The following is a 15,909-nucleotide window of genomic DNA, read 5'->3' on the forward strand; positions in this document are numbered from 1 at the left end:
ATACCATTTAAATATTTTTGCACATTTTCAAATATATTGAATTTCCATTACATCACAGAATACAAAGTGTACAGTGCTCACCTTATATTATTATTGATTACAAATATTTGCACTGTAAAAAAGATAAACAAAAGAAATAGTATTTTTCAATTCACCTCATATAAATATTGCAGTGCAATCTCTTTATCATGAAAGTGCAACTTACAAATGTAGATTTTTTTCTTTTTTTTTTACATACTGCACTCAAAAATAAAATGTCAAACTTTAGACCCTACAAGTCCCCTCAGTCCTACTTCTTGTTCAGCCAATCGCTAAGACGAACAAGTAACAAGTTCTTTTATATTTACGAGGGATAATGCTGCCTGCTTCTAATTTGCAATGAAAAGTGAGAACATATGCCCCTTCATGCTTCCATTCCAGAGGACATGCTTCCATGCTGATGACGGGTTCTGCTCTATAATGATCCAACGCAGTGCGGACTGACACACATCAATTTTCATCATCTGAGTCAGATGCCACCAGCAGAAGGTTGATATTCTTTTATGGTGGTTTGGGTTTTGTAGTTTTCGTATTGGAGTGTTGCTCTTTTAAGACTTCTGACAGCATGTTCCACACCTCGTGCCTCTCAGATTTTGGAAGCCACTTCAGATTCTTAAACCTTGGGTTGAGTGCTGTAGCTATCTTTAGAAATCTCACATTGGTATATTCTTTGCGTTTTGTCAAATCAGCAGTGAGAAAGTTCTTAAATCAAACAACATGTCGTGGGTTGCCATAACACAAAAATGAGGCAGAATCTGGGTAAAACCACAAGTAGGAGACATACAATCAGGGGCGGCTCCAGGCCCCAGCATGCCAAGTGCGTGCTTGGGGTGGCATGCCGCGAGGGGCGCTCTGCCGGCGCTGCAAGGGCGGCAGGCAGGCTGCCTTTGGTGGCTTGCCTGTGGAGGGTCCGCTGGTCCCGCGGCTTCGGAGGACCTCCCGCAGGCAAGCCGCTGAAGGCAACCTGCCAGGTGTGCTTGGGGCGGCAAAATGCCCAGAGCAGCCCCTGCATACAATTCTCCCCCAAAGAGTTTAATTAACACATTTTTTTTAAATGAGTGTCGTCAGCATGGAAGCATGCCCTCTGGAATGGTGGCTGAAGCATGAATGGGCATATGAATGTTTAGCGCATCTGGCACTTAAATACCTTGCAAAGCTGGCTACAAAAGTGCCATGTGGACACCTGTTCTCACTTTTAGGTGACATTGTAAATAAGAAGTAGGCAGCATTATCTTCTATAAATGTAAACAAGCTTCTTTGTCTTAGCGATTGGCTGAACAAGAAGTAGGACTGAGTGGACATGTCGACGCTAAAGTTTTACATTGTTTTGTTTTTGAGTGCAGTTATGTAACCAAAAAAAAAAACAACCTAATTTTTAAGTTGCTCTTTCATGATAAAGATATTGCACTACAGTACACTACAGAACTTGTATGAGGTGAATTTAAAAAATACTATTTATTTTATCTTTTTTACAGTGAAAATATTTGTAATAAAAATAATAATATAAAGGGTGCACTGTACACTTTGTGTTCTGTGTTGTAATGGAAATCAATATATTTGAAAATGTAGAAAAACATCCAAAATATTTATAATAAATGTAAATTGGCATTTTATTATTAACAGTGTGATTAAAACTCAGATTAACTGCAATTATTTTTAATGGAGTTCATTTGTTTTGAGTTAATCGTTTGAGTTAACTGCAATCGATTGACAGCCCTAAAAAAATATAAAACCTGTGGCAGTGAGTCTTAGAGCCCGGGTCAACAGATTTGGGCTCACGCTGCAGGGCTTAAAATAGTAGTACACACTTTCCTAACCGGGCTGGAGCCTGGGGCCAGAGCCCCATCTCCTTGGCCAGGTTTCAAAGGGGTTCCAGGTCGAGCCCGAATGTCCACACTACTATATTTAGCCCCACAAGCCTGAGCCAACTGACCTGGGCTCAGAGACTCAGGGCGGCAGAATATTTTTTCAGTGTAGACGTTTTCGTCTTTCTCTCCTCTCTTGTTCTTTCAGTGCAGACAATTTCCAAGATTTTCAGTCTCTTTTTAATGAGATCAAGTTCAAAGTTCTCACCCAGAATAAAACGTTATAAGGTTTAAAGGCCTTTGGAGTATTTTATTTCCTTCACTTAACCTAGAATGCAGCCTTCTGAAATATAATACACAAACTACTACAAAACACAGCTGTCTGTCATTTGAGTAGCTTGCCACACTATTACAATTACTTTACCAGCTAGGATATGGAGACGCCAATGTACACATGGTAAACACATTTATGGCACTTCCAGAGGAGGCTAATACTAATGACAGTACCTAATAAGCCAGTAAAACAGAATAAACTGTACATGGCTGTATTGTACTGGAAAAGCTAGAATCTGATGGTATTTAATTTTATTTCAAAGTTCTGAACTTATGATCATTTTCAAAATATACACCTATCATATTATATAAAGATCTCTCCCTGAAGATAAAAGTGACTTGTTTGCATTCCTGATTCAAAGAAAAGAATTCAATTTGCTATTTAGAAAGAGCTTTTGTTTGGATAAAAAGTAAAAACAAACCTGCAATGATGGCACTGGTGGTGAAGAACACAAAGTTAATCGGCACAACGACTGTTGCATTGTAGAGCTGCATAGCTTGGTTTAAGAACCTAAAAGAAGTAAGTTATTACATCTCTTGGATACAAAGTGTGCTGTGCACTAAGTGTAGTAATAGGTGTAATACTTTCACATCAAAACAACTAACAGCGCAGGACAAGTTGGTGTCTACAGCAGCTATGCATACTGATTTTGACCCCGCATAGTACAAATGAATAGTGCAAGATAAAAGATGTTGAGCACACGAAATCCAACTCTGAATCAATGAGAGTAACGTTGTATGACTGCCAAATTATTCCTGCCTATTAGCAGGACTAAGACCTAGCCTGGGGACACATAGCTAAATGCTGATTAGCATGAGGAGGCTTAAGTTTTTGTCTCTTCAGACACCCACCCTCTTCCCCTTTTTAAGAGCTTGATCCAAAGCCCACCAAAATCAACAGGAATCTTTCCACTGACTGGGCTTTGCATCAGGCCATTATACCTGGGATAGAATCATAGAAGATTAGGGTTGGAAGAGCTCTCAGGAGGTCATCTAGTCCAACTCCCTGCTCAAAGCAGGTCCAACACCAACTAAATCATCCCAGCCAGGGCTTTGTCAAGCCGGGCCTTAAAAACCTCTAAGGATGGAGATTCCACCACCTCCCTAGGCAACTCATTCCAGTGCTTCACCACCCTCCTAGTGAAATAGTGTTTCCTAATATCCAACCTAGACCTCCCCCACTGCAACTTGAGATCATTGCTCCTTCTTCTGTCATCGGCCACCACTGAGAACAGCCTAACTCCTTCCCTTTGGAATCCCGCTTCAGGTAGTTGAAGGTTGCTATCAAATCCCCCCTCACTCTTCTCTTCTGCAGACTAAACAAGCCCAGTTCCCTCAGCCTCTCCTGGTAAGTCATTGCCCTCCACTGGACTCTCTCCAATTTGTCCACATCCCTTCTATAGTGGGGGACCCAAAACTGGACGCAATACTCCAGATGTGGCCTCACTGGTGACGAATAGAGGGGAATAATCACTTCCCTTGATCTGCTGGCAATGCTCCTACTAATGCAGCCCAATATGCCGTTAGCTTTCTTGGCAACAAGGGCACACTGCTGACTCATATCCAGCTTCTCATCCTCTGTAATGCCCAGGTCCTTTTCTGCAGAACTGCTCCTTAGCCAGTCCGTCCTCAGCCTGTAGCAGTGCATGGGATGCTTCCGTCCTAAGTGCAGGACTCTGCACTTGTCCTTGTTGACCCTCATCAGATTTCTTTTGACCCAATCCTCTAATTTGTCTAAGTCCCTCTGTATCCTATCCCTACCCTCCAGCATATCTACCACTCCTCCTAGTTTAGTGTCACCTGCAAACTTGCTGAGGTACAGTCCATGCCATCCTCCAGATCATTAATGAAGATATTGAACAAAACTGGCTCCAGGACTGACCTTTGGGGCACTCTGCTTGATATCAGCTGCCAACTAGCCATGGAGCCATTGATCACTAGCCGTTGAGCCTGACAATCTAGCCAGCTTTCTATCCACCTTATAGTCCATTCATCCAATCCATACTTTTTTTTAACTTGCTGGCAAGAATACTGTGGGAGAGATTATGTTTCTGAGCAAGGAAGCAAGCAGGAGATTTGAGTCTTTGTTCCATTTAGTGCAGAGGAATAAGGCCTGCTCTCCACACAGAAGTTAGTATAACTCCTTATTTTGGTGGGAGTTGGCATGTGTTCACACATATCTCCCATTGCAAGATCACTGGATTTGCATTTATTTAATGAAGCAATTTTGCAAATACCACCTCTATTTTGGTGGCAGTTAAATCAATTTAGCTCCAGTGGATGCATCCCACTTCTTATATAAGTGAACAGTCCTCCTATTACTATCCCACACTGCACCAGTCATTGTAGAATTGACCTCTCTGTGGGGGTCAGCATGCCTGGAAACCAATCCTCTGTTTAAACAGCTTTGGCAAATCCACACAGGCCCCATTTGCAAGCCACTTAGATAGCAAGCAACTACCATTTCTCAGAGACGCACAACTTTTTGGAGAAAATTTAAAAGAGCGATCATACAGGCCTCATGCATTTGCATGGACCCTTCCGGAGCTAACTGCCTTCAAAGATAGGTGGGAGGAGGAGCATGTGCAATCACAGCTGGGAAGTAGTTGGCAGAGTGTCAAAGTGTACAAGCACCTACTATCCCCAAAGACAAAAGTCAGCATCAGAGCAGGAGAAAGGAGCTCACAAAACCCACCAGCACACTCAGGACAAACCATGCCACCTCCAGTAAAGCACCCAAATCCTGCCCTTTTTATGGTATTTAACCTTAACGTTTAACTTGACTTGTGCCCACACATCATGCAAGACTCTCACCCCTGTTCCAGCTTCTGTACTCTGAATAAAGGGCTTAAAAAGCCACAGATTCTGACAGGGAAGAATACCTCCTTCCCTATGTCAGAGGTAAACAGCCACGGGCTGTCTGCTGAGGGCCCCCACTAGGACTGCCAACATTCTAATTGCACAAAACTGAATACCCTAGCCCTGCCCCTTCTCCTAGACTACACCTCCTTCCCTGAGGTCCTGCCCCCCACTCACTATATTCCCCCTCCCTCGGTGGCTGGCTGTCCGCCACCCTCACTCACTTTCACTGGGCTGGGGTGCAATAAAGGGTGAGGGCTTTAACTGAGGGTGCGGGCTCCATGGTTTGGCCAGAAATTAGGGGTTCAGGGTACGGGAGGGGGCTACAGCCTGGGGCAGGGCGTTGGGCTGTAGGAGGGGATGAGGGCTCTGGGATGGGGCCAGGGTTGAGGGGTTTGGGGTTCAGGAGGCTCCAGGCTGGGGGGGTGGGGCAGAGGGGTTCAGTGTATGGGAAGGGACTCTGGGCTGGGGCAGAAGGTTGGGGTGCAGGGGGGTTATGGGCTCTGGGCTGAGGGTGCAGGCTCTGGTGTAGGGCAGGGGATGAGGGGCTTGGGGTGTAGGACGGGGCTCAGGGTTTGGGGGAGGGGGTTGGGGCATGGGCTTACTTCCAGCGGTTCTCAGTCAGCAGCACAGTATGGGGGGGCTAAGGCAAGCTTCCTGCCTGTCCTGACTCCGCGCTGCACCCTGGAAGCAGCCAGCAGCAGATCTGGCTCCCAGGTGCAGGCATGGCAGGTGGCTCTGCGCACTTTTCTTGTCTGCAGGCACTGCCCCTGCAGCTGCCATTGGCCGCAGTTCCCAGCAAATGGGAGTGTGGATTGGGTGCTCGGGGTGAGGGCAGCACACGGAGTCCTGTGCCCCTCCCCCCGCCTAGGAGCTGGACCTGCTGGCCCCTTCCAGGGCGCAGCGTAGAGCCATCACAGATAGGAAGTAGCCTGCCTTAGCTCTGCAGCACTGCCCACCAGACTTTTAATGGCCTGGTTGGCAGTGCTGACCAGAGCCGTCAGGGTCCCTTTTTCACTGGGTGTTTTGACTGAAACTGGACACCTGGTCACCCTAGCCCAAACCCGAGCACTGATGCAGAGGTCATGGCAGGCATCAGGGTGAGGCCACAGTACATAGCACCATCGAGATTTTGGGCAGCACTGCTCCCCACAGGCAGCTGGGGACAGGCTGCTGTAGTTTAGTAGCTACGGACGATCATCTCATTTACATTAGGGGCCATGTTGGCTCCCAGAGCAGCCCAGAGTTGGGAAGGCACAAAAAGGTGATTTACAGTTACCTTAGTCCCTCCTCCCTTTAAGCTACGTGTCCAGTGTGGCACCTCTCAGATGCACAACACAGAACCTCACCCGTAGCCTCAGCTGGAGTGCAACAGGGCTGTGCACTATTCAAGGACGTGTAGGACAATGCTTGGATGTATGTGTTCTTACACCAACCTTCATGGTCTATTTAATCCAGTAACAAAAACAGAGCAATTCATCATGTTGAAGGAGAATGAAGGTCTCAGGCAGAAGTATTACAACCTGCCACATCCATATCTACCCATAAGATTATGAATCATGCCTGTGAACACTGGAATGTATCTTTGTAAATTCAGTGTCACTGCACCCCCCACATGCTGTATCCTGCCAACAATGCATTTGAAACAGAAAGAAATATTAAGAGACGGCAGAGTGTTTTAGAAACCTATAAAAAGAACTGTGCTTAAACGTTTCATTGGTACGATATATGTGAACAGTAAAAATCCAAACTCTGATCTGTTTTAGCCATTAAAGTAATTGCAAGGTTATTTTAGTGACTGTTGAGCAGTCTCCATGGTGCTTTAAAAATAAAGAAATCCTACATATCCACCGGACAGTCAGGATTTTGAAGTCACTGAAAACACCTCATTATTTTCTCTCGTTTGCAACAATCTTAGTCTCAGGGACCGAAACATAGATGCTGATGCTTAGCAGCAAGTCCCCAAAAGATGTAACAAAAGCTGTTCTGAGTTCTGAAGAATCTGTAAAATAAACAAACTTGGTGAGAGATCTAAGTAAAATGGGGGGGAGGGGGGAGTCAAGAGTAACAGCACTGTCTGCTTTTGAAAGGTCTGCTCAGGTGGAATGGGAGAAGACAGATATTGGGCCCAGGAAGCAAAGAGGCCACATTTTGCCTTTGTTTGAGTTTTGACTAAGTGAAGGAAGGAAAACAAACAAACAAACAAACCCAAACCTGCAGAAGGAGAAGAGAATCATTCAGCAGCTTCCCATTTACCAAGCTCTATTTCCTCTCTTAAATGCCCTGAGCTCTTCTCCCAGCAAAGAGCTGGGTGTAAACTACTCTACAATCTGTGACAGGGAGTTCCAGAGTCACTGCAGAATGATGCATGGGCTTTCTCCAAAGGGAATCCTGATTCTGCTATGATAGTGCTGCCACTAGAGTGCTAGGCTGGCTATTTCATTAAAAACAATGAAAACAAACATTCCGAATTTGGAGCAGAGAGCACTGAATGGTGCAATCTGCACCAGAAGCATAGGGACAAGGATAAAGAGAATGGATTCTCCATTCAGCTGGGAGTTCTATTTTACATTGCTGATGGCGGCAGCAGCAGTCTCCAGTGGCAGCAATAAAATGATCACTTAGCAGGCCAGAGCCCAGCAGGAAAAATCCTGATTTTGCAGAGTGCTCTCCAAAAGTTAACTATGGCTCAGCCATACCACGCTTGCACTTCAGGCACAAATTTCTCAGGCCACGTCCAGACTAGGAATTAAAATCGATTTTAGATACGCAACTTCAGCTACGAGAATAACGTAGCTGAAGTCGAATTTCTAAAATCGAGGTACTCACCAGTCTGGACGGCGCTGCATCGATGTCCACGGCTCTCCGTGTCGATTCCGGAACTCCGTTCGGATTGATGGAGTTCCGGAATCGATGTAAGCGCGCTCGGGGATCGATACACCGCGTCCAGACGAGACGCGATATATCGATCCCCGAGCAATCGATTTTAACCCGCCGATGCCGCGGGTTAGTCTGGACGAGGGCTCAGAGGCAAAACACAGTATGCAGATTTAGCTGAAGGGGATGGGAGGACCATCTATTGCAGGGGTCAGCAACCTTTCAGAAGTGGTGTGCCGAGTCTTCATTTATTCACTCTAATTTAAGGTTTCGTGTGCCAGTAATACATTTTAATGTTTTTAAAAGGTGTCTTTCTATAAGTCTCTAATATATAACTAAATTATTGTTGTATGTAAAGTAAATAAGGTTTTTTAAATGTTTAAGAAGCTTCATTTTAAAATTAAATTAGAATGCAGAGCCCCCAGATCGGTGGCCAGGACCTGAGCAGTGTGAGTGCTACTGAAAATCAGCTCGTGTGCCGCCTTCGGCACACGTGCCATAGGTTGCCTACCCCTGCTGTAACGTCTTGTTCAGTGTTATGGACCATTTCAGAGTTATAGACAACCTCCATTCCCGAGGTGTCCATAACTCTGGGGCTCTGTTCCTGGCTGCAGCCCCCTGGGGGCACAGGACCTTGAGGCTTCAGCCCTGCGAATCGGTTGCCAACTTCAGCCCCGTGGGGGTTGCCAGGCTCAGGGCTTTAGCTATGAGGGGAACGCTGGTTTCAGCCCTAGCACTCCACCTGTAGCTAAAGCCCCGACCCCCACCCCAAGTCTAAAGCCCTGAGTCCTGGTGCTCCCAAGGGTCAGGAGCCCTGACACCCTTCACTCCACCTGGAGCCCTAACTCCCCCGCAGCTGCAGCCCCAACTCTCCTGTGGCTGAAGTCTGTAACGCAGGGGTCGGCAACCTTTCAGAAGTGGTGTGCCGAGTCTTCATTTGTTCACTCTAATTTAAGGTTTTGCATGCCAGTAATACATTTTAATGTTTTTTAGAAGTTCTCTTTCTATAAGTCTATAATATATAACTAAACTATTGTTGAATGTAAAGTAAATAAGGTTTTTAAAATGTTTAAGAAGCTTCATTTAAAATTAAATTAAAATGCAGGGACCCCCGGACTGGTGGCCAGGACCCAGGCAGCGTGAGTGCCACTGAAAATCAGCTCACGTGCCGCCTTGGCACATGTGCCATAGGTTGCCTACCCCTGATCTATTGCTTCCACCTTAGGACAAAAGGTGAACATAAATCTAAAGGCACATAAATCCATGCTTAAAATGCTGCATTGATGCAGCTGTTGCACTTTAATGAAGACCCTCTTAGCTGAAGGGAGAGAGGTTCTTCCGTCGGTTCAGTTAATCCACCTCTGTGAGAAGCTCTTTCACCGAGATAGTGTAGCTCTGACAGACTCCGGTCAGTGGTGGGTGGGATCAAACCTGGGCCCTCTGTAGCTTAGTGCATGAGCCTCTACTGCATAAGGTAAAAGCTGGCTCTTAGTAAGGCTGCAGAGCAGTCTGTCTGTCTGTCTCTCTCTCTCTCACTAGATGCGACCACACCCAGAAGGTGTGTGGGTTACAATAGCACTGTCTACACTGGTGCCATAAACAGATAGCTAAGAGTTAATGTCTCTTTCACCTATAAAGGGTTAACAAACAGTGACCTGCAAACACCTGACCAGAGGACCAATCAGGAGACCAGATACTTTCAAATCTCGTGGAGGGAAGCCTTTGTTTGGGGGTTTTGGGTTTGGCTTTGTTCTCTCTGGGTCCTGGATGGGGCTAGAGGTGCAACCAGGTTTCTGCCAATCTCCCTGCTACAGTCTCTTATCTGTTCAGAATTGTAAGTAAGAAAAGGCGGTCATAGCCTTTTAATTTGTTCTTTTCCATTTGCATACTTGCTAGAAGTAGCTTAAATTGTGTTTCTGCTGGAGAAAGTTTCTTTCTATTGTTTATAAGTTGAAAGACCCTGTAACTTTTTACCATCTAAAGTGCAGAGATAAACCTTCTATTTTTTTCTTTCTTTTTTATTAAAAGTTTTGCTTTTAAGACCTGTTTGATTTTTCTCTCCTAGTTAAGGCTCAAAGGAAGTGAGTCTGTATATACCAGGGAATTCGTGGGGAGAAGGGAAGGATAAATTTCCTCTTTGTGTTAGATTCACGCAGCTTGAGTCTCTATTGCCTCTGGGTGAGGGGGAAGCAGGGAGGGAAAGGTAAATTTGCTCTTTGTGTTAGATTCACGGAGCTTGAATCTGTATTGCCTCTGGGTGAGGGGGAGAGAGAGAAACTTGATCTCTCTGTGTTGTGTTTCAAGGAATTGATTCACGGTATCTCCTAGTGTACCCAGGCAGGAAAGATCTGGGAGGAGGTAAAGAGGTGGGAGGGAATGGTTTATTTCCCTTTGTTGTGAGACTCAAGGAATCTGGGTCTTGGGGTCCCCTGGGAAGGTTTTTGGGGGACCAGAGGGTATCAGGCCCTAAAAATTCCTGATTGTGGCAGCGCTACAGAATCTAAGCTGGTAATTAAGCTTAGAGGACTTTATGCTAGTACTCATATCCTGGACGCTAAGGTCCAGATTTGGGAATTATACTATGACAATTGGTGCTTAGGTTGGATTGCGGATGTGATTGCAGAGCCATTGGCCACTATCTTTGAAAACTCATGGTGAGCGGGGGAGGTCCCAGATGACTGGAAAAAGGCTAATGTAGTGACCATCTTTAAAAAAGGGAAGGAGAAGGATCTGGGGAACTACAGGCCAGTCAGCCTCACCTCAGTCCCTGGAAAAATCATGGAGCAGGTCCTCAAGGAATCAATTCTGATGCACTTAGAGGAAAGGAAAGTGATCAGGGCTGCCTCTACCATTTTTGCCACAACAAGCCAAAAAAAAAAGTGGCTTGGACTGCTGCCACCCGAACTGCCAAAACAGAAAAAAAAAAAAAAAAAAGCCCGCCTGGACTGTGCTGCTCCAAGAATGGACGGAATGCCGCCTCTTAGCATGTACCGCCCCAGGCTGGTGCCTGGAGCCAGCCCGGTGCCTGGAGCCAGCCCTGACAGTCAGCATGGATTCACCAAGTGCAAGTCATACTTGACTAACCTAATTGCCTTCTATGAGGAGATAACTGGCTCTGTGGATAAGGGGAAAGCAGTGGATGTGTTATTCCTTGACTTTAGCAAAGTTTTTGATACGGTCTTCCACAGTATTCTTGCTGGCAAGTTAAACTAGTATGGGCTGGATGAACGGACTACAAGGAGGATGTGGAAAAAATGGAGAGAGTCAAAATGGAGGGCAACAAAAATGATTAGGGCGCTGGAGCACATGACTAATGAGGACAGGCTGAGGGAACTGGGATTGTTTAGTCTGCAGAAGAGAAGAATGAGGAGGGATTTGATAGCTGCTTTCAACTATCTGAAAGGGGGTTCCAAAGAGGTACCAGATGACAGAACAAGGAGTAACAGTTTCAAGTTGCAGTGGGGGAGGTTTAGGTTGGATATTAAGAAAAACTTTTTCACTAGGAGGGTGGTAAAGCACTGGAATGGGTTACCTAGGGAGGTGGTGGAATCTCCTTCCTTAGAGGTTTTTAAGGTCAGGCTTGACGAAGCCCTGGCTGGGATGATTTAGTTGGGGATTGGTCCTGCTTTGAGCACGGGGTTCGACTAGATGACCTCCTGAGGTCCCTTCCAACCCTGATATTCTATGATTCTATGTTGTTCAGGGGTGTGGATTATTTGTAGTTACACCGAATTAATTCTGTAGTGTAGACCAGGGCACAGGGGGAAAAATAATTCCCTTTCTAAATTTAGGACAAAGTTACTGAAAGCGCATTGGCTATTAGATGAATCGGTTATTAGCAATGGGTCTAAAAGCTGCATGACAAAGTAACGGGAAGAAAGTATCAGGAAAATAGCAAGTTTAACTTCACAGTTGGGTTTAAGAACCATGAGAAAAATAAACATGCATTTCGAACGAACCTGAATTGTTTGTTAATAAGAGAAGAAGGCACCACTATAATAAATCCAAGTGAAATCATCCAATGAGAAATAAAGTATGTATAAATAAATAAATAAATAAAATTTAAAAAAAAAATCAGTGAAGGCAATGGGTGTGTTTAACTGTTATTCACACCAGGAGTCAATATGCACCAGTAATTAGCAAAACCAGCAGATAAATGGATAGAAAGGTTAGCAAAAACTAACTTACTTGACTTGGAAAACACAAGATGTCACCATAATAATGAACATGATATAGAAAATGGGGTATGTCAGCTGCATTTTGCCCTTTGCAGAGAATGTTATCATGCCTGCCACAGCCTTTACTGAAATGATAGTCAATGATGCTGGAAGAGAGAGAGAGAGAGACAGAGATGTTAACAAGGTAGAATTATTAGCCTTTACCCCAGAGCGTTAGTGCTGCAGAAAGACATGTTGATCAGCAGGCTATTTAAAAAGTTAGTTATGTTTTTAACCCTTCTTCTGATTTTCTTTTTAAACCAATAAAAGGTTTGAAATGCACATAACCACAAACAGGGCTTGCTTTAAAGGAAACTGAGCAGCAATCTTCAGGCCAGCACAGGAGGAGAAGCGTTGCAGCATGACGTACTACCAGTTCAGAGAGCAGAATCAGGCTTCCTCATCACCTGAGCTAGTAAAGGTGCAGATGGCTAGACTAAAAGGCACTCATGCTTTCCCTCTGGCGTAGGCTCTTGATTTGCCCCAGCCCTTGCTGCTGAAGCTCAGTTGTGGAGGTTACAATAACCACACAGAAAATAGAACAAATTCAAAACATATGGGGTGGCAAGTTGAGAGGAGTTAACAGTGCACTCGTCACACTAAAGGAAAGTAATTAGTAGCAGGTGACAAGGCCCCACCACTTGGATCTAATTCCAGGTTCTCCAAGAAGTTCAGTTCCAAAGTTCCAATTTGCCCGATTACGGGATAGCCCCCAGGTACAAAATTCATTCTGACGTACAGTTCAGAACTTCCCAACATTCTGGACAGGAGGGCAGGGAAAGGGATTCAGATCTGGGGTTCTGTTTCAAGTATTTTGCTTAGAGCATCTCTGGCAGCTCACATGGGGTTTAAGTGGTGCATAGGCCTTGTGGTGGCCTATTTGAATTTCACCAGCAGGGCCAAATTTAAGGATTTCCTTTGCTCCCCTTGAGTAGCACCTTACTTCTCGAACAGTCCTATTGAAATCAATGGGATTGTTTAAGGTAGGACTCAAAGTGAGCAAAGGGAATCCTTAAATTTCTGGCCCATAATGAGTATGATACCAAAAAACCCAACAAACCATCATGGTGATGTGTGGGGTTAAAAATCTCAGTCAGTTACAGGGTAGCATGTAAAAATTGGGAGTTTTATTTGAAAATAAAATGTTAAAGTAAAAATTGCTTGTTCTGACCTTCCAGATGAGGGCTGGATTGCTGAAAGGTGAAGAGATTTGTCATGATAGTGTGACAGACATGGCAACATCCTTGGGAGACCCAATCAAATTACGTTTAAGTACCTTTGAGGTCCACTGTATTAAATGAATGATTTATGTATTCTTGTGGGCTGGGATTGTACGTAAACTCTCCAGGGGAGATGTAAAGCCTGGGGATTCAAAGAACTACACTGCAAATGTACAAGACAAGAATGGATTTTGGGGACAATAAGTGTTAAGTGGATTTTTTGGGGAATACTTAGGCAGAGGTTAAAGCAAATGGCAATCTCTGACTAAGTTTAGTGGACCACTAAAGTCTGAATACATATCTAAAAAGGCAGTATAGTAAAATATGTTGCATTTATTAAGGCTTCAGTTCTGGAAAAAAAATATTCATACATAGGTGGGAGTAGAGGAATGCAGGCAGAAGTTCCCAGGCAGTAACACTGAAGAAATGCACACAAGCAGAGTGGTTAAGAGGTTTTTTGTTTTTGTTTTTAAATTAGTGATTTGTTTTCCTCGGCTAGTCCTAGTCACCAAAATATGTTCTAGACATATGGAGCTTCAACAGTCTCTGTAATTCATTCTTCCAGGGAGCTAATGATAAAGGATTACTTTAAATGTTAGAGACAAAAAGCCTTGGAATATCCATGCACAAGTCAGATTCACACAGAATCAAACTGCAAATCTATAAAACCAAACAGTACTAGCAATAGGCATATAAAGTTTGTTGAGCAACTGGCTTTGCTTGTTAGAAAGAGATTTCATTGAAGCCATGTAAAAACCTAAGGATTCCCCTTCAGATTGTCCTTTTAAACACAACACTGACATAAGCTAACACAGGGAACCGAGTGACCGAGAGTGGTCAAGTGAGAGAGAGAGGAATATTATACAAACAGAATAATATGTTCTTACCTAGTAGTGCTACCATCATTAACAAAACCACAATGTGCTTCACATCCTTTCTTTCGCAGAAATACAGAAGAATGCAGAATATTATTATTTCTAAGATCTGGAAAAAAAGGCAAGAAACTTTAAGCTGTAAACAATATAATAAATGCTTCATTCATAGTCTTTAAAATGTCACATTGATCTACTCTGTTCAAACAGTTCAAGGGAGGATTGCTTTATTAAACTTCTTCTACTAAAAGGTAACTGGGATGCTCATCCTTGTAAAATGATTGTGTGGTATCCAATGCAAAGTTTGTCATGTAGGGTGTCTTCGGAAGGCTTATGATGCACTGAGTATGGTTGTTATAGTGATGTTACAGTAATTGTTACAGGTTATAATTTCATGTATGTAGTTATGAGGCTGAAAATGTATCCTCATGGCTTAAAATAAGCGCAGGTGAAAACTCTCCAAGAGCAGAGAGGCAGTTCACACCTCATCAGGGCAGGTATGGGGCAAACCCAGCCCAGCCTCACAGGAACAAAAAACACTTGCCTAGGCAGCAACAACAGAATCTGTTAGATTCTCGATGGAGTCACCTCCCTTCCTTTGGTCAGTTTGGAATTGCAATAAGATTATGCTCACCTGACTCTGAAGTGGGAGGTGGAGCAAGGCAAAGAGGGAAGAAAGGACATGATAAAAGGAAGAGACATTTGCCATGCTCTCTCTCTCTTCCACCTACATCTACAGACACCACACCAAGCAACTAAAGCGCTGATCAAAGGGCAGAATCTGACTGAGGAGCAACCAGCCAGCCTGTGGTGAAAAGCATCCAAATTTGTAAGGACATTGAACATGTTAAGATCAGCTTTTATTTCATTTGATCAAATCAGACCTTTTATGCTTTGACTTATAATCACTTAAAATCTATCTTTATAGTTAATAAATTTGTTTGTTTATTCTACCTGAAGAGCGCGTTTGGTTTGAAGTGTGTCAGAGGCTCCCCTTGGGATAACAAGCCGGGTACATATCAATTTCTTAATTAAATCATATAAGCTTGCAGCATTCAGTGGGCACAACTGGACACTGCAAGATGGAGCTTCCTAGGGTTGTGTGTGGGACCAGAGACATTGGCTAGTGTCATTCACTTACAAGTTGCTGGGAGCAGCTTAAACATGCCAGACGCTGTGCCAGGAGTGAGGGTTCTCACAGCAGAGCAGGGTAAGGCTGGCTCCCAGAGTCAAGGACTGGAGTGACCTAGCAGCTCACCAGTCCAGACAATACCAGAGGGGAACGTCACAGTAACCTTATCTCCAGTCAATTGAGTTAACAAATAATTGTTCTTATAAATCTTTCCTGCTCCTAAGATACGTTTCAAGTTAACTTTCTCATTTCTTTTCTTTTGCTCTTGATGAGTCTGTTTGCTTTCACTGAGCACTGAGAAGATTAAAACAAAGTTTGTTTTTCTGGGACAGCAAAGGTACCCACATGAGCTAGGGATTATCAATACAGGCACCCCCAAATATATAACCCCAGGGCTAAAGAGTAGAGAGCTAGCCTGAAGCAGAACATTATCTACTTGTAGCTCAATTTTTCTGCAGTGACCATCACCATAGTATCTGACTGCATTAGCTTCTTTCCTCTTTGCCCTTTTCATCTGTCTCAGTCAACAAAACCTTAGCTAGCGCTATCTTCATG

General features: G+C 44.2%; 1 protein-coding gene across 2 annotated transcripts in view; it reads right to left on the reverse strand.

Annotated features, from left to right (window-relative positions):
• Window positions 1-15,909, reverse strand: part of NIPAL2 (NIPA like domain containing 2) — a 70,258-nt gene that overhangs the window by 6,287 nt on the left and 48,062 nt on the right. For both annotated transcript variants that reach the window (XM_030553547.1, XM_030553546.1), the window contains 3 exons: window positions 14,238-14,334; window positions 12,102-12,237; window positions 2,600-2,688 (listed from right to left, as the gene is read on the reverse strand). In XM_030553547.1, coding sequence (XP_030409407.1) covers window positions 2,600-2,688; window positions 12,102-12,237; window positions 14,238-14,334 — 322 coding nt within the window. The remainder of the gene's footprint in view (window positions 1-2,599; window positions 2,689-12,101; window positions 12,238-14,237; window positions 14,335-15,909) is intronic.

The sequence above is a fragment of the Gopherus evgoodei genome, chromosome 2 (genome assembly GCF_007399415.2).
Source record: "Gopherus evgoodei ecotype Sinaloan lineage chromosome 2, rGopEvg1_v1.p, whole genome shotgun sequence".
Lineage (NCBI taxonomy): Eukaryota > Metazoa > Chordata > Testudines > Testudinidae > Gopherus > Gopherus evgoodei.